This window comes from Xyrauchen texanus, chromosome 6 (genome assembly GCF_025860055.1).
Source record: "Xyrauchen texanus isolate HMW12.3.18 chromosome 6, RBS_HiC_50CHRs, whole genome shotgun sequence".
NCBI classification, from domain to species: Eukaryota; Metazoa; Chordata; class Actinopteri; order Cypriniformes; family Catostomidae; genus Xyrauchen; species Xyrauchen texanus.
Window position 1 is genome coordinate 11,945,342 of NC_068281.1, and position 25,559 is coordinate 11,970,900.

The following is a 25,559-nucleotide window of genomic DNA, read 5'->3' on the forward strand; positions in this document are numbered from 1 at the left end:
ACAGATGATGGCATCATCCATCCAGTGACTTTCTGGGTGGTAGGCGACTTTGACCAGCCCTCAGGAAGACAACTGCTGTACGATGCTATTCGACACATGGTAGGCCAGCATCACAGAGCCAGTTCTGTCAGTTTTAGGCTTAAAGGCTAAAACGGCACAACACAAGGTCCAAACACAACTTTTTGCCAATGGCAGGTGAATTGAGAAATATGAATTACTCGCTATGAAACTGCATTTTGCAATATTTTAGTGGTCCCAAGCCCCAACAAAAAAGATCAAACCAAATGACATTTAATTTAAAGGTACATCGGACATGCACACTTTTAAGCAAAACACTTCACAAAAAGAAGTTTAAGTTGTATATTATAAAACAAAATATGTACTGTTGAATATTAAGAAAAAAGTATTTGGTCACACTTTTTGTCAAATCTACAGTGTTTATATACATATACACTCACCTAAAGGATTATTAGGAACACCTGTTCAATTTCTCATTAATGCAATTATCTAATCAACCAATCACATGGCAGTTGCTTCAATGCATTTAGGGGTGTGGTCCTGGTCAAGACAATCTCCTGAACTCCAAACTGAATGTCAGAATGGGAAAGAAAGGTGATTTAAGCAATTTTGAGCTTGGCATGGTTGTTGGTGCCAGACGGGCCGGTCTGAGTATTTCACAATCTGCTCAGTTACTGGGATTTTTACGCACAACCATTTCTAGGGTTTACAAAGAATGGTGCGAAAAGGGAAAAACATCCAGTGTGCGGCAGTCCTGTGGGCGAAAATGCCTTGTTGATGCTAGAGGTCAGAGGAGAATGGGCCGAAGCTGATAGAAGAGCAACTTTGCCTGAAATAACCACTCGTTACAACCGAGGTATGCAGCAAAGCATTTGTGAAGCCACAACATGCACGACCTTGAGGCGGATGGGCTACAACAGCAGAAGACCCCACCGGGTACCACTCATCTCCACTACAAATAGGAAATAGAGGCTACAATTTGCAAGAGCTCACCAAAATTGGACAGTTGAAGACTGGAAAAATGTTGGCTGGTCTGATGAGTCTCGATTGCTGTTGAGACATTCAGATGGTAGAGTCAGAATTTGGCGTAAACAGAATGAGAACATGGATCCATCATGCCTTGTTACCACTGTGCAGGCTGGTGGTGGTGGTGTAATGGTGTGGGGGATGTTTTCTTGGCACACTTTAGGCCCCTTAGTGCCAATTGGGCATCGTTTAAATGCCACGGCCTACCTGAGCATTGTTTCTGACCATGTCCATCCCTTTATGGCCACCATGTACCCATCCTCTGATGGCTACTTCCAACAGGATAATGCACCATGTCACAAAGCTCGAATCATTTCAAATTGGTTTCTTGAACATGGCAATGAGTTCACTGTACTAAAATGGCCCCCACAGTCACCAGATCTCAAACCAATAGAGCATCTTTGGGATGTGGTGGAACGGGAGCTTCGTGCCCTGGATGTGCATCCCACAAATCTCCATCAACTGCAAGATGCTATCCTGTCAATATGGGCCAACATTTCTAAAGAATGCTTTCAGCACTTTGTTGAATCAATGCCACGTAGAATTAAGGCAGTTCTGAAGGCGAAAGGGGGTCAAACACAGTATTAGTATGGTGTTCCTAATAATCCTTTTAGGTGAGTGTATATTCAATTGATAAAAAAGCATGACAGAACAACAAGTAAACCATGTCCATAATGTAGATTCAAGAGTTGGGATTTTGTTTTATATGATATTTCAAACATTAATAATACGAACATGCTAATTACATTTTTGGGTTTGATTGATGCAAACAAGGTAACATGACAACGTTAAAACATGAAACCTTTATGCCACAGAGTGAAGAAAACAAGTCTGAACAAATATTTTATTTGTAATTAATTTTGTATTTTATTTCAGAAAACCAGTAATACTGTGCGTTTGGGAGTGATCAACAACCCCAGCGAGAGCCCGTCCAATGAGAACAGCCTGACTGCTCGAGCTATCTGGGCAGCCATGCAGACCCAAACCTCCAACAATGCCAAAAACTTTATCACCAAAATGGCTAAAGAGGAGACGGCGCAGGCTCTTTACGCCGGGAGTGACATTGCAGAGTTTGCTGTTGGGGTAAAAAAAGGCTCTGCTGTAATTTATTTAGAGTTGTGATGGATTGTTAGCTCTGGGTTATGTTACTGTTGCTGCACCAAATGTCACTTTTAAAATGGAGAATTTAATATAGAGCCACTTTAACCAGATACATATCTCTCCCTTTGTTGCAGGGCATGGACATCCCTCTGTTTAAGAGTGCATATGAGTCCCCTAAAGTTAACTTCCTGTTGGCTCACTCCGCGTACTGTCGGGACGTCCTTAAATTGCAGAAGGGCCAGAGGGCTGTGATCAGTAATGGACGGGTGAGTTAGACAATCAGCAGACTTTAACAGAAAGTTCTCTTATTGTGTGATTTAGGGATGTACCATTATTGTAATGTTGGCTGATAGTAAATATTTTATCATTGAATATGCTATTTGGAAGAGAAAAGTAATATTCTGGGTTCAGTAAAAGTCAAGCTTAATTTTTAGCATATGTGGCATAATGTTGATTACCACAAATAAAAATGCTCTTTTCTTTAAAAAAAAAAAAAAGCAAAAATCAATGTTACGGTGAGTCACTTACAATGGAAGTGAATGGGGCCAATTTTTGGAGGGTTTGAAGGCAGAAATGTGAAACTTATAATTATATAAAAGCACTTACATTTATCCTTTTGTTAAAACTTTTATTTGAGCTGTGAAGTTTGAATCATTGGTTTTACGGTCCATTTAGGGTTTACATTTTTATGCTGTTACATTGTCATGGCAACAAACTTATAAAATTGGTTATAACTATATGTAGAATAGGGGCATATGTGATTTTTATCTTTAAATCAGGTTAACACCCATATTTTTTACATCTTGTGACTATACTTTTAAAATGGTGAGTATTTTAAGGTTTATTGATTGTCACTTTCATTGTTAATGCCTCGTAACCCAGTTTCTCTTTTTATAGAAAAGGATGGGTAAGTTTAAATACATTTTTAGGGGTAGTCCGCAATATGCAACAAATGCTGTCGATTGAGATTAACTTATATTAAACCCTGAATATTCCTGTAAAAAAAATATTATTGATAAGTGAGTGAAAACTGCTTTGACCAATAGTTTCAGCTTTATTTAAATGAAATCAAGTTATTACATAATAATAAATACTTTTTGGTTATCGTATACTTAAAACATGATCATTATCGGACTGAAAAAAAAACTCTCATCAATCTCTACCCCAAGCCTGGCAAAAATCAGAAATAAATCAAGACTTGGACACGTAAACATAAAAATTGTCATTATCTGACATAAAAAAAAAAACCCGATATCAATCTCTAGAAAAAATGGTCATTGATATAAACTGGTGGCTAAAATAATAATGTACAGATTTTGCTCTTATGGAAAGAATCTGATACTCTTATTCACCAAAGTGTCATTCAACTGATCACAATGTATAGTCGGGACATTAATAACATGAAAAACTACTATTACAACTTGAAAATGTTTTACTTCAAAGTGTTCTCATAAAAAAAAAATGACATTCAGTTTGTCCAGATACTCGTGACAATTCACCCCACGCTTCCTATAGCAATTACCATAGATGTGGCTGTCTTGTCGGGCACTTCTCATACACCTTACAGTCTACCTGATCTCACAAATGCTCAATGGGGTTAAGATCCATAAAACTCTTTTCCAATGATCTGTTGTCCAATGTCTGTGTTCTTTGCCCAATCTAACCTTTTCTTTTTGATTTTCCGTTTCAAAAGTGGCTTTTTCTTCGCAATTCTTCCCATAAGGCCTGCACCCCTGTCTCTTCTCTTCACTGTTGTACTTGAAACTGGTGTTTTCAGCTGAGGACATGTGAGGCATCTAATTCTCAAACTAGAGACTCTGATGTACTTATCCTCTTGTTTAGTTGTACATCTAACCTTCCACATCTCTTTCTGTTCTTGTAAGAGACAGTTGTCCTTTGTTTTTGAAGACTGGAGTGTACACATTTATATGAAATCTTCAGTTTTTTGGCAACTTCAAGCATTGTATGGCCTTCATTCATCAAAACAATGATTGACTGACATGTTTCCAGAGAAAGCTGTTTCTTTTTTTTTTAATTTTTAACCTAATATTGACCTTAAGACATGCCAGTCTATTGCACACTGTGGCAACTCAAAAACAAACACAAGGTCAATGGTAAGCTTCATTTAACAAACCAAATAGCTTTCAACTGTGTTTTATATAATGGCAAGTGATTTTTCTAGTACCAAATTAGCAATTTAGCAAGATTACTCAAGGATAAGGTGTCGGACTGATGGATATTTTTGAAATAGTGATGGTGCAGTTGTTACATCAGTAATGTCCTGGCTATACTTTATGATCAGCTGAATGCCACTTTGGTGAATGAAAGTACCAATTCCCTTCCGAAACAGCAAAATCTATACATTATTCCAAACTTTTGGCCGCCTGTCTCTCTCTCTCTCTCTCTCTCTCTCTCGTGTGTGTGCGTGCGTGCGCGCGCGTGTGTGTTTACTTTATTGTCACCAAAGGGAAATTTGTCTTGGACACAAGGTGTGTTCACATTCACAGTGAAATCCAATCATAAATAACGAACAATATAAAACAATAATACCACCATTTCATACTATAGCTATAAATGCGGTACAAGCTGTAGCAAAATAAAAACATCAAAGTTATGTTGACAATAAACATGTTTACAAATTATAACATTATATACCATCAATACCTTACGGTGACCGGGAGGGGACATATTTGGTTCACTTGGTTTTGTCGTGGCCATGACATATTAACTCATGGGAACGTGATAATATGTGGCCACAAGATATTAATTAGTGGGAACGTAATATTAACTTGTGTGAACGTGATCTCGAGATCTCATGTTGAGGGAACGACATCAGTCACTGTAACCATATGTTACAGCAGTCGGCATGAGATGGAGATGACTAATGAAATAACATTTTACTTTGAATTAGGACTGTCATATAAATATATAGTGCGGCCTCTGGCGTTAAGACATGGGTACGTTATAAGTGAAAGACACCTGAAGCGCATTCTTAAGTTTAATGGGCTTTGCCATCGGAAATTTGCTGACTTGAATTAAATATTCAGATTCATCATTGACCAGTTGAACGGTCCCGGACGCCTCCATGGTTACCACACTGCAGTTGAGTTAGTTTATATTTGACATTCGCGACAATACTCCTTAAACTCCATGCAAATCACATTTTCAAGCCAAACCAACTTAGACATGCATGAATGTTTTTTTTTTGCCTAGCACAAAGCTGAATTATTTTTTCATAATTTTATATATATATATATATATATATATATATATATATATATATATATATATATATATATATATGTATATGTATATGTATATATGTATATATATGTATTAGCTCTATAAATCAATTTAACCATTTGATATTATGAAATCACAACAAATATAAAATGTTCTTAAAAATATCCCTTTCATGACACAAGGCTTTATTTGCTATATGTTTTCAAATAAATACAGTGTAAATGTTTGTAATAATCTAATTCCATTAAACTCAATGACCGTTTGACCTAGAGATATGAAACCAACTGTAAAACACTGAGAATATTATTCTTCATGCAGCACAATACTTGTTTTTGGGAGTAAATATTCAGTACTTTTTATACAGGTTCAATTATCCCTATAAATCTATTAAACTCAATGACCATTTGACCTAGAGAAACCAAATGTGCTATATAAAAATACTATTCTGAGTGTTTTACAGTTGGTTTCATGTCTCTAGGTCACATGGCAATTGAGTTTAATGGAATTAGATTATTACGATTTATAGAGCTTATACATTTGTAGTAACTCAATAAACTCTTAATAAAAACATGCTTACAATAAATATAAAGTAAAATGTTATACAGACCCATCAATACCCTACTTCAGCTTATCTCAGTTTTACAGTAATTTGTAATTTAACATATTAATTGAAGTAGGGATAAAATATTTTTTTAAATGATTACCTACACACTGGTAACCTGTACCATCTACCGGAGGGCAACAACTCATACTCTGGGTATAATGTGTGTAATGGATCAACTAATATCTTATGTGCTTCCCTGAGAACAGACTGCTCATATAGTGACTCCAGGGATTGGAATTCACTTTTCCCTATAATATTCATTGCCATTTTGACCAGGTGAGCAAGCTTAGACTTTGATTGAACTGTAAGGTTACCAAACCATATAGAGAGGCCATATCTATTGATGCTTTTAATAACAGCCTGATAAAATTAAAAGATATATAGATATATTGTGCAGTGATTGTCGTCTTCATTGATATTGTTTGCTGCAGATCATTGGTCCGCTGGAAGACGGGGAGGTCTTTAACCAAGATGACTTCCTGCTTCTTGAGAGCATTATCCTAAAGACTTCAGGGGAGCGGATCAAGGGTAAAATTCAACAACTGGGCATGGTAGAAGACAGGTAGAGTCCCTTGAATTTCAGTACATCCTTTTGGCCAATACAGTGCTTATAAAATCACAAATTCTTTTCATTGACAAATTTCAAAACGATTACAATATGAGCCAGATGCATACACAGAAGCTGTTTATCAGTGTCCATCCATGCTATGCCACATGCTTTCTCTCTCTCTTAACCAATAGCAGAGCTCAAGAACTCGTTAGTACAGAATGTCCTCCTGTCAGAGCTCTGTAAAGGATTACGATGCATCACACATTACCCTCACATGTACTTTCTGCTGTAATTACTTCCTCTTAATGAAGTGTGTCAGTCTGCCTTAAAGACGGAGATGCAATAAATGTTGCGTTTTATGTGTATTTGCTGGAAGAGTAGACAGCGACATGTGACACCATGTTCATTAGCCTCTCAGTAAACTTTTAGAGGGCTGATTATTGAAGTGTTGCTGACAATAGAAGAGGCATGTATTTTCATTGTCAGTGCCTGAATCTCAAAATGGGCCTTTGCAAGTTTGAACAAACTTTGGCCAGTCTGAGCCGTGCCTTGCATATGGCTTTGGAGCTCATTTGGGCAATGCAGGTTTGAATCTGACTCTCAACATTTCCAAATTTAGTTTCCTCTTCCTGTGCATATTCTTTCTGTCCTCTTGTGTTCTTCTGGACCATTCAATTGGAAATAAAGGTTAAATGAAACACACTTTGGCTTTAAGCCCTATTTGGATGGCAATTGTTACTCAGGGTAATGTCTGTAAAAGTTCATTTTCATGGCTCCCCTGTGATGAAACTCATCAGTTCTGATGACTATCAGCTTGTTATATGTTGCACTTGTTATATGGAAAATTAATCAATCCACAAACTACGTCCTCTGTATTTGTGTTTTAAATATGTATGGAATTACGCTAGAGTGAACATCAAATTTTTATAGCATGATGGAACCACGCTTCAAAAGCATTGCAGACATTCACAGTGTACATTTTCACATATGGCACAAGCCACGTTTCTTGCAAAGAGCAATTAAACAAATCAAGAGACTGTTGGGACAAGACTGTTTATCAATGCATGCCAAAAATATCTGTCAATGGGGTACGCATGTTTTGTCACCCACATCACTTTAGTTGCGTGCTCTCTCCTAAGCTCATGCAAGGAGACATAGAAGCTGCACATATCAAGGACATTAAAGATAGTTAAATGAAATTTCAGGAGCTATGGTTAAAATGGTCTCTTGTGTTTTATCTATCAAAATGACAGACATCATTTTGAATTATTTTTTAGTGTTTAAAAAGTGGTGATGGAAATGAAACCATTTAAATAAGATGGACATTAACCCGGCAATTTATCTGGGACTAGTCGACCTGTATGACCAGTCACGCAAGGCCTATTTGTAAATGTATTTAGTAAATGTTTCTATATTAAAATGTTCTACATTACAATTTTATAAAAAATTTCAAAAGTTTACATGATCTGGCTCTCGTTTTTCTTTCCCTTCTAATTAACAGTTCCCACTCACTTTGGTGTAACAGCGATGTCATTTTATTATTGTGAATTATTAAAAAAATTATTATTTTACACAATCCTCCAACTTTCAGAACTGTCCATTACCGGCAGAGCTGTTACCACGCGCATAAGCATACAACACTTAGCAGTGATCAAAAATGATTTTAAAACAACTTTTGGATTATGAACACCGAGATGTGGATTTGGACAGTAATTAAATTACCACACGACCTTGGTGTTTGTCAAAAAACAGTAGGTAATTTGGCCGGGAAATTTCTCTCAGGAGGTGTGTTTCGGATGGCTAGCCCCTGTAAATGCTGGAATTACCTTATGTAAAATAATTAAATAATTATTTAATTTTTAATTATTTAAAATAATTGCCACTGTATAGGGCTTTACACTCATTTTGTTTGTATGTGTTATTTAGAGCTAGTGATTTGGTCATGAAGGTGGATGCCCTGCTTTCCTCCCAACCCAAAGGTGAGGCAAGGATTGAGCACACCTTTGCAGAAGACAGATATAGGTATGTAAATCAATAACTACCTTTAAATGATAGTTCACCCAAAAATACAAATTCTATCATAACATTTTTAATGGAACAAAAATATGATAAATGTTAAGCAAATTTTAGCCTCAGTCATCATTCACTTTCATTGTTTTCTAAATTTTATGAAGAGTTTTCTTATCAGTTAGTCCCTTTCCATTTATTTTTCTTTACAGTGCAGTGAAGATCAGACCAAAGGAACAAGAAGTATACTTTGATGTGGTAGCTGTCGTCGATCCAGTGACCAGAGGTGCTCAGAAACTGGCTCCCCTTCTACTGGTGAGAACCTCAGTACACCTGCATCAGTCATTACAGGACATCAGGTCATTCGTGTGACATTTTACACGTACAGTCCACCAGCAATCAATCTGGATTTGTTGGTTCTGTGGGTTCCTCTGGTTGAATCATGCCATTTCCCATTTCTCCATGTACCTGCTTAGGTCTTGAAGCAGCTGGTTAATGTCAACCTGCGAGTGTTTATGAACTGCCAGTCCAAGCTCTCTGACCTCCCTCTGAAAAGGTTAGTCGAGAAACGGTCTCTGTGACGGCACATACTCGACACAGTCACCTTCAGATTTCTCTGTTTATTTGGATATGTAATGATATAACCGGATATAATTCACTTTGAAGCAGTAAATAAATTTTTTAGGCCTTCTTACATTTAAAAGTGTATCTTTTAAATCTATTTTCTACTTTACCTGTTGATTTAATCTTTGTGGTTCTGCTAAAGCAACACCATTATCTGTCTTCTTTTAGTTTCTACCGATATGTCTTGGAGCCAGAGGTTTCGTTTCTGGCAGATAGCAGTTTTGCTCCAGGTTCCATTGCAAAGTTCATGGACATGCCTCAATCTCCTCTGTTCACCCTCAACCTCAACACTCCAGAGAGCTGGATGGTTGAGTCCGTCCACACACGCTATGATCTGGATAACATTTACCTTGAAGAGGTCTGCATGCTCATTACTCTCATTCCCTTATTCACTCCATCAATTCAGAGTTGCAAATAGGGATGCAACTAATGATTATTTTGATTATCGATTAATCTGATAATTTCTTTGACTTAATTGAATAATTGGATTTAAAAAAGTTTTCCCCTGTATTTTACTAAAATTACGTATAAAAACAAATATCTGAAATTATACAGGGTGTAAGGATTTGGTACAATTTACGTTACTGAATTCACAATTCGATTACTCACACAAAACTTTAAACAAAGCCGGAATCATGAAAAAAAACATACCACAAACTGATGTGGTGCAGCTTACAAAGCCTTCATCAGGATGTGAAAAATTACCTGGTTGGAGGTTTTTATAAAGTGGGACTAATTAGTGTCACATGACAATGTCACATGGTCTAACAAAAACATTATTTAAAGGGAAAGACAATGCAAGATATATAATATATTTCACACAGGCATATACAAAAACAAACTACTCTTAACAAATATTCATGCATATAAATACACACAACTCTATACCCCGATCACCCACAACATTAAAACCACCTGCCTAATATTGCATTGTGCCCTTGTGCTGCCAAAACAGCACCAACTCACATCTCAGAAGAACATCATATCAGAATGCTATTCTCACCACAATTGTACAGAGCGGTTATCTGAATTACTGTAGACTTTGTCAGTTCAAACCAGTCTGGCCATTCTCTATTGTCCTCTCAAGCAATTTCCATCCACAGATCTGCCGCTCACTGGATGTTTTTGGCACCATTCTGATTAAACTCTAGAGAATGTTGTGCATGAATTCCCAGGAGATCAGCAGTTACAGAAATCCTCAAACCAGCCCATCTTGCTAATACCCCCCCCACCCATTCTGGAGCCGATGAAGATCAGGGATACCAATCTTACACCAAGTGCGATGAAAACATTTATATCAGCTTGGCGTCTTGTCCGTTCTTCAGTAATAGAAGCTCACTGGTCACTTGATGAATACAAGTCCCCCACCTAATTTTTTTTCAAGCATGTCTGATATGTTTTGATATCTGATATGATATGCACCTCCTGCTGAGAGACGCTAATGTGCGCTCCATCAAACATTTTGTCCAGTTTCAAGCAATGAAAAGCAAATGCATTTTACTCATGCTACTGAAATTTGTGAACACATACATTGGTGTATTGTGACCAATAATGTTTTTTTTTCTTTGCAGATTGACAGTGTTGTGGCCGCTGAGTATGAGTTGGAATATTTATTACTCGAGGGTCATTGCTTTGACGTCACAACAGGTCAGCCGCCCCGCGGGTTGCAATTCACACTAGGCACTGCCTCTGACCCTGTCATTGTCGACACCATTGTTATGGCCAACCTGGTGAGGGGACGTCACATACTCATCCAGGAAATAATTGGTTCTATTTTCTTGGAGTTGACTGATCTTACTTTGATGAATCTTTTAACAGGGCTATTTCCAGCTGAAAGCAAACCCAGGAGCCTGGATCCTCAGACTGAGGAAAGGCAGATCGGATGACATCTACAAAATTTACAGGTATGTCTGTCTCTCTTTGGGTCCCCCAGTCTGTTTGATTGATCGGTTGGATCATTCTACAAATGGTTGGCATTTGTGTCCCTCATGTATAGTGAATTCTTAAAGTGCAAGCTTAAACTCATCACTCACTTTTTCCATTTTAATCTTAAAATATTAAACATGTTACCATAGTGTAGAAAATAATAGATAATTCAAATTAACTTATTTGTAGAAATATCAGCATGGCATTTTTAATAAGCAGCTTGTAGTTTCATGAACCGCTTAAAGTTGTCATCAGTAACCTTTTTGTTTGTCATTTTGGACTTACAGTTACACCTGGTGTGAATGCAGCATCATTCAAAATCAATAGTTTTCAGTTACAGATGCCATTGCAGAAATGCACTACACAATCAGCCATGATTAATTTAATCCAAGATTGAAAGTGTCCAATAACAAGACTGTTACTAAGATTAATCGAGTAGTATTCAGCTGGTCATGTGATTCTAAAATGGCAGCCCCAATGAGGGCACCCCTGTTCTATGTAGAATAAAACCGCTTCTTTTCTTTTTTATTTCTCACAGTCATGATGGCACAGACTCTCCAGCCGAAGCTGATGATTTAATTGTTGTCCTCAACAACTTCAAGAGCAAGATCATTAAAGTGAAAGTAAGTAATGGGTGTCTGAATCAGGTGTCAGTGTGATGTTGGATACAAGTTCTTTGTCTTTTTGTATTCCTCCTATTTCTGTTCAAATAGAGAGAGAGAGAGAGAGAGAGAGAGAGAGAGAGTTAAATTTTAATACATTCTTTAATTACAATTAATTTTCACATCAATTTGTTCATTAAAACATTACCCAATAATTGCACTACAGAAAAGCACTTCAATTACTCCATATTACACTTTAAAAATTACATAAATCTATAAGTTCCCTTCACTCTCTTCATCATCTATAACAGAGCACAGTGCATTCTCATCATTCCATACATTCTTAAAACCTTCAATATTCTTAATAGATTTAGCTTAGATAGCTTTTAGCAGTTTTTAAACGTTTCATCCACATTTTCCTTCTTGCTCATGTATTTTTTTTTTCTTCTTGTCAAAAATATTGCTATCTTTGCTTGACCAATTACAAAATTCACCAACTGCTCACTTTTTTATTTTCTCTCCAATATTTGAAACCATAAATAAAACCAACATTTGAAAATAAAACTTTAAAATTTACAAACATCTCTTGAAGTCTCAAAGTCTATCACAATATAATAAACAAAAATTACATTTACTTTCAATTGACCTGTTTATAATACTAGTGAATGCATTCACCGCAATAATACCATGCAGTATTTTCCATTGCAAATCTCCAGTAATTTTGGGAAATGGTGGCTTGTACAAAACTCTACAATCAGGTTTACAATCATTTTCAACACCAAAATGAGAACTCCATGGACTATTTGTCCTACTCCTCAGCTTGTTTTGTTTAACACTTTAACACTAATTTTATAACTTTTTGCCACCAACTAAATAGTTTTAAACTATTCACTCTTTTTGTATCAAGCAATGGATAAGAAAAGTCTTCTTCTGTAAGCTCAGGTGAAATTTCCATATATGGAAAAGGATCACTTATGTTGGATACATCTCCATTATTATATTTCATGATTAGACTCAGACCCCCATGGGGACCCGGGGTAGAATAGGGCCCTATTAAATTGGGTGAATTCTTTGCCGTAAGTTGCAACCCTGGGTTGAGAACCTGGTATTTCTGGAATGTGTATGCTGCGGCTGACTCAGATCCAACACAATACTTTGGCTTTGAATTCACATAGACGGGAGTTTGGAAGGACCCGGTCCAACCAATTGGCTAGTCAAGATGTACCCGAAAGGGTGTTGGCTTAGGTTGGCTTGAGTAAAATGAATTTCTTGTTCCTTTTGCTCAAGTATATCACCCCTGTATCCTTTGTGCATAACTGGAGGATAACCGCGGCTCTGTGCACCCCCCTGTTGGGCTCCGATTTGGGTGGGAGCAGGAGTGATGAAAATTTAAAAATGCAAACATGGCTAACCAAAAAACTCCAAAACGATGGATGAGAGAACAAATATTGGATGACGAATCAGATAATGGGTGTATTTACTCACAAGAAAGTGAAAATTGGCAGAGATGTATACTGCTAGAATAAAAAATAACAGACATGCCACTTATAAAATTGTCTCCTTTTGCAATACAGAAAGGCATTTCATATTTCATGCTGTTCTTTAGATCCTAACAGATCTTGTAATACAGTTTTCTTTTCTTTTAGAGACTTCTTTTCCCCCTGATACTTCAATTAAACTTTGAAGTTCAACAATATAATTTTCAAGTGCTTTAATTTTTTTTTTTTGCTATGCTCTTAGTGACATTGAAATGGTATTGTTTACACAGTTGTTGCATTTGATTTTTCCCAATGTCCCACAACTGTTGCATACTAAAATAATGCATTTTCTACTTCTCCATTCTTTCCAAAAAAACTCAAAACACTGTTTAAAATGTGAATCTTCAAGCAAAGCACTATTAAAAACCCAATATGCTCACTTTATCTTTAAGAAATTGATAAAAACACTAGCTGTCACCATCGAATGATCAGAAAAATGTACTGGATTAATGCAACATGATCTCATAATTTGACATTGATGTCAAAAACAATAAATTTGGTCAAATGGACATCAATTTATCTCTTACACGTGTCCATGAGTATTGTCTATAATTTCCATGTAATCTTCTCCAAACATCCACTAAGTCATTAGTTTCAATAAGACGATTCAATGACAATCTAGAAGCTATATGAGGCTCTAGATGATTTCTATCAATATAATTTGCTGTGCAAATAAAATCTCCTGCCAAAATAAAATGTTGTATGGTATTTGACAAAGTTTCCAGATATATCATTCTTTTAGTTGCCATTACTGGAGCATATACATTTATTAGAACCAGTGATGCAGTCATATTTTGCAACAACTTTTAAAATTCTTCCTTCATTAACCTCTTCTACTTCATAAGACAATGAAAGGAAATGTTTTGCAAAAAAAGAATTCCAGCACGTATATTGGTTTTATGGCTTAATATTACATTTCCATTACATTCTTTCTTCCAATCAACTTAATTTATATCATTGCTGTGCTTCTCTTGTGCAAATGCTATATCAACATTCTTTATTTGAAGCATCTGGAAAAAACTGATTCTTTTCCTTATATCTCTTGCTCCCATTTAGATTTATTGTACAGTAGTAAGCTTTAAGTCAGTGTAACATAGTTCAATGGAAAGGAGGTGGCGAGAACCGGCTTGATGATATAATTAATATTTTAATGAGAAACTTAACCAAAAAGACAAACACACAAACAGGGGTCGGACAGCTCTCCGTAACTCACTCTCTGTCTCTTTGCCGTCTCTGGTCGGCCTTATCCCTCTCAGGCATAATCAGCCTAATTAATCCTGCCCTCTGCCCTGCCACATTCCTCCCTCATTCTCTCAGGCATGACGTACACCCCCCTTTCCCTGGGGGGAGGTGTGCCCTTCCGGCCCCATCTGCCGACAGGTCGTCATCACCACCTTCCTGGAACTGGGAGGGTGACAAGGGGAGGGAAACAACAACAAAAAAACAATGTACATACACGCTGTAACGGCCAATGTTACCAACTAAATCTAATAATATTTCAAAAGAGAGGGAAAGACCAACGCGGAGCGGCAGTGGGAGATTGAGAGGAGAGTGGGAAAAAAAAAATACTCGCCGGTTCTCCGATACACCGTAGCTTGGGCCTCTGCCTCTCCTCCACCCTCTAGTGACCGACATCTGTGCCTCCCTGGGTGGATTGGAGGCAGTCCTCTGGCCCCTGGTGGCCGGAATGCCCCGCTGCGTTTTTTGGTGGAAAGAAGGGGTCTCCCCCACCCCTGGCAGCGGTTCTCCTGCTCCAGGCGGTCGGGGGTTTTAGACCTCACTGCTTTTCAGTGGTTGTAGGGGTCTACTCCGCCTCTGGCAGCGGCCCTGACTGCTCCAGGTGGTCTCCTCCCCTTGCGGTCAGCGGCCGTTCCTTCGCTCTCAGGTGGCCAGGCAGCTGCTCTGCTGGGTTAGATGGTAGTGGCGAGGACTCTACTACGGCACATCCTTCCTCCTTCCTGGTTTTCGGCACCAGTGTAACATATTTCAATGGAAAGGAGGAGGCGAGAACCGGCTTGACAATATAAATAATATTTTAATAACAAACTGAACCTAGTTTAGTACTACTGAGGAATTTTTTCTCCCTTTCTAAACTATCCACTTTCTTTTTTTCTCTCATGTACCATCATTGTGGAATCTATTATTCCACTTCTCCAGAATTAGCAGAAGAATCATCAGACATTTCCTCAGTGCTACGGTCTTCATTATCTTTTGCTGACCATTGATTTTTTTTCTAGTCTATTTTGATTTTAAGCCCTCTTCACTCTTATCTGATTTTCATTTCACAATAGGAATATTAAACATAACATCCTCATCTGTCGTTATTGCTTTTTCCTCCAAATCTGTCTCAACAATTTTTCTAGTTTCTTTCTCACATCTGTGATATCACTTTCTTCTACTTGATAATATTTTTATATTTCTCGCTGTGTATCACTACTTCAATCTGTGGTCTATCAGTTGCCATCTCTACATTACTACAATGCGCTGTTTGATCTGACTCTGACCTGATATTTGTGACAGCGCTACATGCAGCTCTAAAGTCACTTGTCTGAGCTGAATTTCGTTCCTCAGATTAAGCCTGCAAATCTCCCATTTGCTCTGAGCACAAGCGAGCCAAATTCCCGTTTCCCACTTTTGAAACGTTTCATCGTTTCGGTGGTTGCAAAAAATACATAATTGAAACCTTCAACTCTGACTTTTAAAACAATATTCAGCTCTTCCACATCACTTTTCAGAATCGTATTAAGTTGATTCCTAAAAGAGACAACATGCTTCAAAAGAGGAGGCTTGCAGCCCATTGGTGGCTTTTTAATCACCGAAACAATTTGCCCATGTCTTGACAATACACGTTCTATTAATTCATCACTAATATACGGGGGCACATTGGAAAGAATAACTTTCTTTACTGGATTAACAAGTGGGAAACTGTTCGTACTTAATACACAGGAAACTGTTCATTCTTAACAACTACCCCTCGTTCAACAATTAAGTTTCTCAATTAAGTGATGCCAGAAAAGGTACAGCTGCACTATTCATTCTTGCTGCCGACTTTATGCAGTTGTGTCCTACAACCGAACCCACCGCCAAGCTGCACACCTCAAGCGTTCCGCTCCAGCCGGTATTTTAATACTATTCCGGCGCATCAGCTTTTCTAACTTTCTTGAAATGAGGCAAAGCGCCATCAAATGAAGTTACTGACTGTTATCCCTAACTTCCCCTAATTAATCTTTTAAATACAAAATGTGAAGACAGCATATAAAATTAGACCGAAAAAAGAAAAGAGTATCACTCACCACGCACCTCACGCAACACATGCGCAGAGAGAGAGAGAGAAAGAAAGAAAGAAAGAAAGAAAGAAAGAAAGAAAGAGAGAGCGCATCTTCACTTCGCAGGTGTGTACTGGAATATCTGACAGGCTGTCGCATCTCAGCAGCTGTGTGGGCGTGTGTCCTAAATGAGGCCTGCTGCTTCCTTTGTGGCTGTGGGTGTATTAAGAATGTGAACAGGGATGTGTGGTGGAAATATTTCTGTTTTTTTTTTTACACTTTGCAGTTTTAAGTACACAGCCTTGGCTGTTAGGAATGTGTGTTTCTGCAACAGAGAATGTCTTTGGGATTAGATTATTGTTTCCTTATCAGTTGGCAGCTGTGTTCTTGCCAAGTTGGACCTGTCAACAGGGTTTCAAATTTAAATTTTGTCTCACCTGCCAATGGCTGGTGAATTGAGAATTTTTACCAGTCAATGGTGATGAAACTATTTTGAATTATTTCATTAACACCTTTTTTGCCCTGATGACAAAGGAAAGTTTAAGTGGTTTTTCTACAAACAGTGTAGATATTTGTTCTTTCATCTGCTAAACTCAAATCAAGATTTTTAGAAGAATTTCTTCTTTTGATCTATAGCAAGCCAAAATTTTAAAGCTCCAAAAATCGCATACATCAGTGTAAAAGTAATCCATAAGACTCCAGTTGTTAAATCAATGTCTTCAGAAGGTATATGATAGGTGTGCATGAGAAATAGAGCACTTTCACAATCTTTTTGGCGATTCACATTCTTCATGCATATCACCCCCTACTAGGTATGGAGAAGAATTTCTAGCAAAAAATTACTTAAATCTTTAACTTTTTCTCACCCACATTTATCATATCACTTCTGAAGACATTGATTTAACCACTGGAGTCTTATGGATTACTTTTATGTTGCCTTTATGTGATTTTTGGAGCATCCAAATTTTGGCTACAGAGATGAGATATCATACAAAAAATCATAATTTGTGTTCTGCATAAGAAAGAAAGTCATACACATTTGGGATGGCATGAGGGTGAGCAAATTATGAGAGAATTTTCATTTTTGGGTGAACTGTTCCTTAAAACACTGACCTATCACCCAATGCATAGGGCCAAAACTCTTTCATGTTTCATAATCTAAGTTGTGAACCATGTTTTTCAACAGAATTACAGCATTTGTTAAACAGTCTTGACATGATTATGACCGCATTTGGCTCACAGAATGTTAAATCTGCTCAGTATTAGTGCTATGAGATCTGATGTAGATGTTTTAAACACTTAGAATCTGTCTGTTAATGTTCTCAGGTACAGAAGAAGCCTGACATGATGAGTGAAGAGCTTCTCAGTGATGGAACTCTTGAGGATGACTCTGGATTCTGGACTTCACTGACCAGGTACAAACCCATCAACTTCTTAATTCTGCTGTTGATCTCATTTAGGAGTGTCAATTAGAGGTGTCTTTTCAATGTCTTTTACTCTTTCAGAGGATTTACTGGTGGTTCCAATCCAGAAGAACTCAAACAGGAGAAAGAAGATGTCATCAACATTTTCTCTGTGGCCTCTGGTCACTTGTACGAGAGGTTCCTCAGGTAAACATCATGACTCATACCCTCAAATGAACCATGGCATTTCTGCTAAGACATCTTATTTTAATGAATCAAAATTGCTACAACTTGTAATACTGCCAAATCCTAATGTGTATATCCCAATGTGATATTTGAAAATGGCGCATATATATCTTATTTCATATATTAAGAAAATGTAATAACGCTACATTTTCCTCTTTATATATGTTTTTTTTAAGGGTAAAAGCCTATTGTCAAATGCTGATTTTTGGACTTGCCATGTCTTTTTAGCTGTAGTGTTATTGGTTGTGTAATGCAGCTCAGTTTAGAAGGTCACTCGCATAACTCTTGCAGCCCGTCACTGCAGCCACACTGTATTGAACTTTGCCCTCTCTCTGTCTCTGCAGGATAATGATGCTGTCTGTGCTCAAGCACACCAAAACACCTGTCAAGTTCTGGTTCCTCAAAAACTACCTATCTCCAGCTTTTAAAGTACATACAGAATTTATAATTATAATGATGATGATAACACTACTGTATAGAGGTGTACCAATAATGGATTTTGCCACTACTGATAACCAAGGTGGAGGAAAAGTCAGATAACCGATTAATCGGACTATAGTTTTAGAAATGTACTTATTGAATGTTAAACATTTCTTACAAGTCTTTCCTTACTGTGACAGGCATAGACATACAGGGTACAAGAGTCCAAAATGAGTTAAATTCCAGATGTGTGTATGTTGTTCACCCAAAATCCCAATTATAACCTTTCACATTAATATTCATGAATTAACTTAAACAGTGATGGTTTTAAATATTTACCAAATTAAGCTTTTTGTAAACTATGTGTTCCTCTGTGGCCAAAAACCTTAATCCGATGAATATAGAGGAATTTGAAAAAATCAGTAACGATCTTTTGCAGATAACCGATAGTTCCAAAAGCAGCTATCAACACAGATTAATCATTAAAAGTGATATATTGGTTGACCTTTACTTTTTGTTTGACCTTATCTGATAAACTGGTTGGTTAAAGAGATTAAGACATATATTCACATCAGAACAAATTCACATTAAGTTTCCCTTTTTTAATATTCCTTTTTTTTTTTTACTTCTAACATATTTCATTAATTTATCATATTTTTTATAATATTCTTTTAGATCTATCATTATGCTTAGTTCTTAGTTAAAATTATTTAAAACTTTTAAATTTAAATAAATAAAAATAACCCTTTTATTTAAAGGTGCTATATTCTATACTTTTTTTTTTTCTTTTTGCATTATATTGTTTTTGTCCTTGTGTTTACTTATAATTTTAAAGTTTCTTGCACCAAAGATATAAATAGTAGTTCACCTAATAATGCAAATTCTATTCTCATCATTACAGGAACTGATGCCATCCCTGATGTGCATGACTTTCTTCTGCTGAACAGAAACAAAATGTTTTTTGGTTTTTTTAAGAATTCTGTATCTCAACTCTTTTGGTCCTCACAATGCAAGTGAATGGTGACCTGAACCTAGAGGTCACAAAAGGGCATACAAGTAATCCATACAACTCTAGTGGTTAAATCCTTGTCTTCAGAAGCGATATGATAGGTGAGGGTGAGAAACAGATCAACATTTAATTCTTTTATTTTTACTATAAATCTCCACCTTTGACAAGCCCCCACCAGTAGGTGGCTAAATGTGAAAGTGTAGATTTTCAGTAAAAAAAAAAATACTTCAATATTTATCTGTTTCTCATCCACACTATCAAACCGCTTCTGAAGATAGATTATAGATTTAAAGACTGGAGTCATATAGATTACTTTTATGTGGGCTTTGTGATTTGTGGAGCTTCAAAGGTCTGGTCACCATTTAATTGCATTGTAAGGACCAGCATGGCTGAGATATTCTTCTTAAAACTTTGTGTTCAGTAGAAGAGGAAGTCATACACATCTGGGATGGCACGAAGGTGAGTAAATGATTGGGGAATTTTCATATTTGGGTGAACTATCCCTTTAAAATTAAACAAGCTTTTTTGCTGCTGTGCATTTTAGGGCTTCTGTATGTAAATTACCTCTGTTGTGACCTGCCGATTGTAACTGATATCTTTGTGTATTTCTTGCAGGATTTTATCCCATATATGGCAGAAAATTATGGCTTCCAGTATGAGTTGGTACAGTATAAATGGCCACGTTGGCTCCACCAGCAGACAGAAAAGCAACGGATCATCTGGGGTTATAAGATTCTGTTCCTCGATGTGCTGTTTCCTCTCGCTGTGGAAAAGATCATTTTTGTAGATGCAGATCAGGTACAAAAAAGATGCATAACATAATCTACGTTTTCTTAGTGATCACCAAGATCTAACCTGCATTTGATTCCTAGGCTAGGCTCGGAATAACATACTACCATCCTGCTCTTACTATTTCTGCAGTATATGGAATGTACTGTATACTGTGCACAGTATGCAGATTTTCTGAATGTGTGGAATATTTCATTTGCTAAAATGTGCAGAATACATGCTGAGGACACGGCGTGAGCACATTGTATCCCACAATGCAATGCACTTGACTTTGTTTACCCATAATGGGATTAAAAGTTGTAAGTTGTAAGCTAGTATTCCATTTCTAACATAGTGCTAGTCACTTCACTGTAATCCAAATATAAATCTAAGAATGTTATGCTTAAAAAAGTATCACACACATTATGCATCAGATGTTATGTTACTGCCACCTTTTGGTAGTTATATACAGTTTGAGTTTAGCTGGTGGAGGAAATTTAGCATTGTAGTGTTATAAAGATCCTCAGTTTTACCACGTTTTAAACTTTATTAGTCTGTCAAAAGATTATGTCAGTTTAATTAGCTAATTAGGCCATAATATTCTCTAGGGTTGTATGAACTGATAAATTATGACATTGTTTTTTTGTTATACAGATAGTTCGCACAGACCTAAAGGAGTTGCGGGACTTTGACCTGGAGGGGGCACCATATGGTTACACTCCTTTCTGTGAGAGCCGAAGGGAGATGGATGGGTACCGTTTCTGGAAGTCAGGGTATTGGGCCAGTCACTTGGCGGGACGTAAATATCATATCAGGTAAGAATGGTTCATGCATGCATGATTTGTTATGGAATTATGATTTGTTATGTAATTAAGATCTATACCATTTTGACTGCCCATTAGAGTGCATCAAAGTGTTTTGTGGTGTGCTCCTCAGTGCTTTGTATGTGGTGGATCTTAAGAAGTTTAGGAAGATTGCAGCTGGTGACAGACTGAGAGGCCAATACCAGGGTCTGAGTCAAGACCCCAACAGCTTGTCCAACCTGGACCAGGTGTGACATTCACTGATAGTCTGCTCACCTGTATCAGTTCCCACACTGAAGACCCTCTATCTATGTGTTCCATGTTTCTGAGCAATGCAACCCAAACACAAACTCATTATTTATCTTTAACTGTCAACTTTGATGTGAATTATTATTGGTAAACAGATATGGGTTTTTAAAGGCTGATACGATATCTATAATGGAGGGTGGCCGATGGCTATGTTTTAAAAAAATCAAATATGACACATTAAAAAAATTGCTAAAAACAAATACACTTTATTTCACATAATATTTACTCAAAATTCACATCAAATATTTGAATTAGTTTATAAAATCTTTAATCCATTGGCAAGGCAAGGGGAAACTTACTACCACTTCTCTTAATCAGCCAAATGGACGTGTTAATCTTGAAATGGCCATATATCCTCCAGTTTTTCTAGACTAATGATCCAAATTTTGGTTCCTTCCATTTATATTGTTTTTTTTTTTTTCTGTCAGGATCTGCCCAACAATATGATCCACCAAGTGCCAATAAAGTCACTTCCTCAAGAGTGGCTTTGGTGTGAAACCTGGTGTGATAATACTTCTAAAACGAAAGCAAAGACAATAGATCTGGTAGGTGCAAGAATTTTATTACAAATTTTATACTATTGTTTTTACTTTATTACTCATTTTACAAATACACAGTACTCTATACTTTTAAAAAGATGGTTCACCCAAAAAAAAAAAAAATTCTTGGTTGCAATTTATTTTACAGTACTGTTCTAAATTGACTTACTATGTAATTACAACAACTAAAGTACTGGGTACTTACCCTAAACCTAACCCATATTAAGTACATGTAGTTAGCTAATATTAATCAGAAGTTTCTTGGGTAAGTACACTGCAAGTATCCTGAAAGTACACGTACTGTTAAAAAAGTACAACCAAATTCTTCATCATTTACTTCTGCTGAACACAAATGAAGAATTTTATAAAAAAAAAAAAAAAAGCTCTGTTGGTCCATTCAATGCAAGAGAATGGTGGTTTGAAGCTCCAAAAAGCACAAAGGCAGCATAAAAGAAATCTGTACTACTCCAGTGGTTAAATCCATGTCTTCAGAAGCCATATTATAGGTGTGGGTGAGAAACAGATCAATATTGAAGTCCTTTTTTACTATAAATGTCCAGTTTCACTTCCAAATTTACAATTTAGATTAAAGAAAAAGGACATAAATATTGATATTGTTATCAACTACACCTATAATATCGCTTCTGAATACACTGATATATCAGCTGGACTTGTATGGATGACTTTTATGCTGCTTTTTATATGCATTGTATAGACATTATATATTTTTTTAAATCATGTGTTCAGCAGAAGAAAGTAAGTCAGACACATCTGGGATAGCATGAATGTGAGTCAATGATGAGAGCATTTACATTTTTTGGGTCAACTGTTTCTTTAACAGCTGCTCACTTTTTTGGGATTTTCATGTTTAGCTTATAGTCAGTGATTTGAGATGCTGTCTCTGTCTTAGTGCAACAACCCTCAGACAAAAGAGCCAAAGCTGCAGGCTGCTGTCCGTATAGTAGCCGAGTGGAGTGACTATGACCAGGAGATTAAGAAAATCTACAACACCTTCGCTCCAGGTGGCACAACAGGCACCCATCAGACTACAGACAGAAAACACACAGGTGAGTTCTATCTGTCCATTTCCTTTTTTGTCTTGAGGACTAAAATATATTGCATGGCACTGTGCATTTCAACATGTTAAAACCTGTTTCTTCTTAAATTGGTAAATTTGAGTCTCTCTCTGCTCTTCCTCTCTCTCTATCTCTCTGTATCTCTCTCTCTCTGTCAGGTGGTGATGAGCACACAGAGCTTTAAGCTGAAGATCTACCACCAAAGAAGAGGGTACTCTGATTAAAGAGTTGTCTTTTCTTTACGCTTTTTAAACCAAGCCTATCCTCAAGGAACAGGTTGACATTTGTGCTGAACTTGAACTTTAATCAAATATAATGCAAATTCCCTTTTTGTTTCTAATGATCACCGCTTTTGTTTGGAGGTTTGAGGCTCAGGGTAAAACACATGGAGAGGAGAGCAGGTGTACATTCATTAGGGCTGATGGCATCTCCAATCACCGGGCATTTTTAATGCTTAAAGGCATAGTTCACCTAAAATTATTTTTAATGCGGCATAGTTCACCTAAAATTATTTTTAATGCTTAAAGGCATAGTTCACCTAAAATTAAATTTATTTCACCTTACGTCACCCTTTTGTTGTTTCAAGCCCGATTTACTTTCTTTCATGAAACACAAAAGGAGCTGTTTGGCAGATTGTTAGCCTCAGTCACCGATCACTTTTATGATGTTCATTTTATTTTTTAATCATGCAATGAAAGTGAATGGTGACTGAGACCACCATTCTGCCTGACAGCTCCTTTTGTGTTCCAACGTTGTGTCATTAAGGTTTGGAACAACATGAGGGTGAATGCATGATCAAATTAATTTTTTGGTGAACTATCCCTTTTACTCAAACACTTTAGGCTTGATGGACATCTGCATTTGCCACATTCAAAAGCAGTTCCACTGGAGAAAAAAGGTAAACGCAGTCTCTGATTGGTCTAGGAATAACTGAATTGAGCAAGCCACAGAAAGTGCATGTGCACATTTTTAACATGAAAAAAGGGATTCGATAAATGTCCCTCTTAGCTGTAATGTCAGGCACTGACTTGCTCTCAAGAAAATTATTATTAAATCACGAAGAATGGCACACAGACTGTTCATTTAAAAGCCACCCATGGTTTTGCAATGCAATGGCAGCAAAGTGATGTCATAATAGGATGACTTCAAAGCACAAATCACTTCTTGTGACACATTTTAATTTAGAAGCTCAATGTAAAAAAAAAGAAATCTGAATTCATCTTTTGGTAAACAGACATTATTTTCTTTCTTGCCCAAGTCAAACCGGTCTCTTTTTGTTTGTGTTTGTGAGTGGTGGTTCCATTTTACAGATGATCCGTCTAATCTAAATGGTGACATAGTGTTGTGTCCAAAAGGCATTTTAAAGATGTTAATTCACATCACTCCTTTAAGAGACACATCAAGAAGATCTTTTAACTCAGGAACAAGCTATTTGGTTGTTTTATTCACAGCTGAGATTACATTTACATTTATGCATTTGGCAGACGCTTTTATCCAAAGCGACTTACAGTGCAATTATTACAGGGACAATCCCCCCAGAGCAACCTGGAGTTGAGTGCCTTGCTCAAGGACACAATGGTGGTGGCTGTGGGGATCGAACCAGCGACCTTCTGATTAACAGTTGTGTTTTAGCCCACTAAGCCACCACCACTCCCATTTTAATAAAGATTAATAAGAAATTTGTATTTACTGACAGATTTCTGTGGGCATCGACAAGCTCCAGTAGTGTCGTCACCGCTTAATTTTGACTGATGGTTACTCAACATTAAAATTATTCATAATAGCACATTCAGTTAATGAACCCATGTCAATGGTCCAGTTAGCCCCAAAGGATCTAAATGATATATTTAAAATGGAAGGGAAAAAACCCTGCTTGTCAGGTTTCCCTAGAGATGTTGCTTGCAGGGAAAAAGTAATTACAGGTTGTATTTTTTTATCTGGAATTTTGTTTTCTTGGTATTCTTTCAAATCACTGGATTTCATATGTAACTCATTGAAGTGGGAACCTAATATTTCTTTCATGGTCAGTCACTGTGGCCTCGTCTGTTTCTGTGGTAACTCTTTTGAGGGTTTGAGAATGGCCTCTCTTGACCACTAGCCCTATACATTTGATTGTCAACATCATCATCATCATCATCGTCATCATCATCATCATATGGCATGGGACTATAAGTAATATAGATGTAAGTTTTTCATCCTGGGTAATTACCTGGCAATATTACATGCATATTGGCAATAGATCTCTGAGTCCATTTGATGTCACACAGACCCTGAAGAGTGAAAGGAAAACGGGGCTTGTACAGTTCCTTGTGTTTCGTTATATCTGAGAGGTTCATTCCAGTGTCTTGTGGTTGTCTTTATCTAATGTACTTTGAGTACACTTCATTTTGAGAAAAAGGACTGATTTAGAATGATGATGATCCTTTGGAATTACTGTAATATTAATTGTGGGATGACAATATTTTGTAATAAAAGATGTAC

The 25,559-nt window shown here is 36.9% G+C and overlaps 1 protein-coding gene across 2 annotated transcripts in view; it reads left to right on the forward strand.

Annotated features, from left to right (window-relative positions):
- LOC127645439 (UDP-glucose:glycoprotein glucosyltransferase 1-like) overlaps window positions 1-25,559 on the forward strand; it is a 48,056-nt gene extending 22,497 nt beyond the window's left edge. For both annotated transcript variants that reach the window (XM_052129059.1, XM_052129060.1), the window contains 20 exons: window positions 5-99; window positions 1,921-2,127; window positions 2,280-2,411; window positions 6,424-6,554; window positions 8,469-8,564; window positions 8,762-8,864; window positions 9,026-9,105; window positions 9,342-9,531; window positions 10,745-10,903; window positions 10,992-11,077; window positions 11,638-11,722; window positions 17,832-17,920; window positions 18,011-18,115; window positions 18,499-18,583; window positions 20,199-20,381; window positions 21,006-21,166; window positions 21,288-21,402; window positions 21,892-22,008; window positions 22,913-23,069; window positions 23,237-25,559. In XM_052129059.1, coding sequence (XP_051985019.1) covers window positions 5-99; window positions 1,921-2,127; window positions 2,280-2,411; window positions 6,424-6,554; window positions 8,469-8,564; window positions 8,762-8,864; window positions 9,026-9,105; window positions 9,342-9,531; window positions 10,745-10,903; window positions 10,992-11,077; window positions 11,638-11,722; window positions 17,832-17,920; window positions 18,011-18,115; window positions 18,499-18,583; window positions 20,199-20,381; window positions 21,006-21,166; window positions 21,288-21,402; window positions 21,892-22,008; window positions 22,913-23,069; window positions 23,237-23,262 — 2,402 coding nt within the window. In that variant the 3' untranslated portion in view covers window positions 23,263-25,559. The remainder of the gene's footprint in view (window positions 1-4; window positions 100-1,920; window positions 2,128-2,279; window positions 2,412-6,423; window positions 6,555-8,468; window positions 8,565-8,761; window positions 8,865-9,025; window positions 9,106-9,341; window positions 9,532-10,744; window positions 10,904-10,991; window positions 11,078-11,637; window positions 11,723-17,831; window positions 17,921-18,010; window positions 18,116-18,498; window positions 18,584-20,198; window positions 20,382-21,005; window positions 21,167-21,287; window positions 21,403-21,891; window positions 22,009-22,912; window positions 23,070-23,236) is intronic.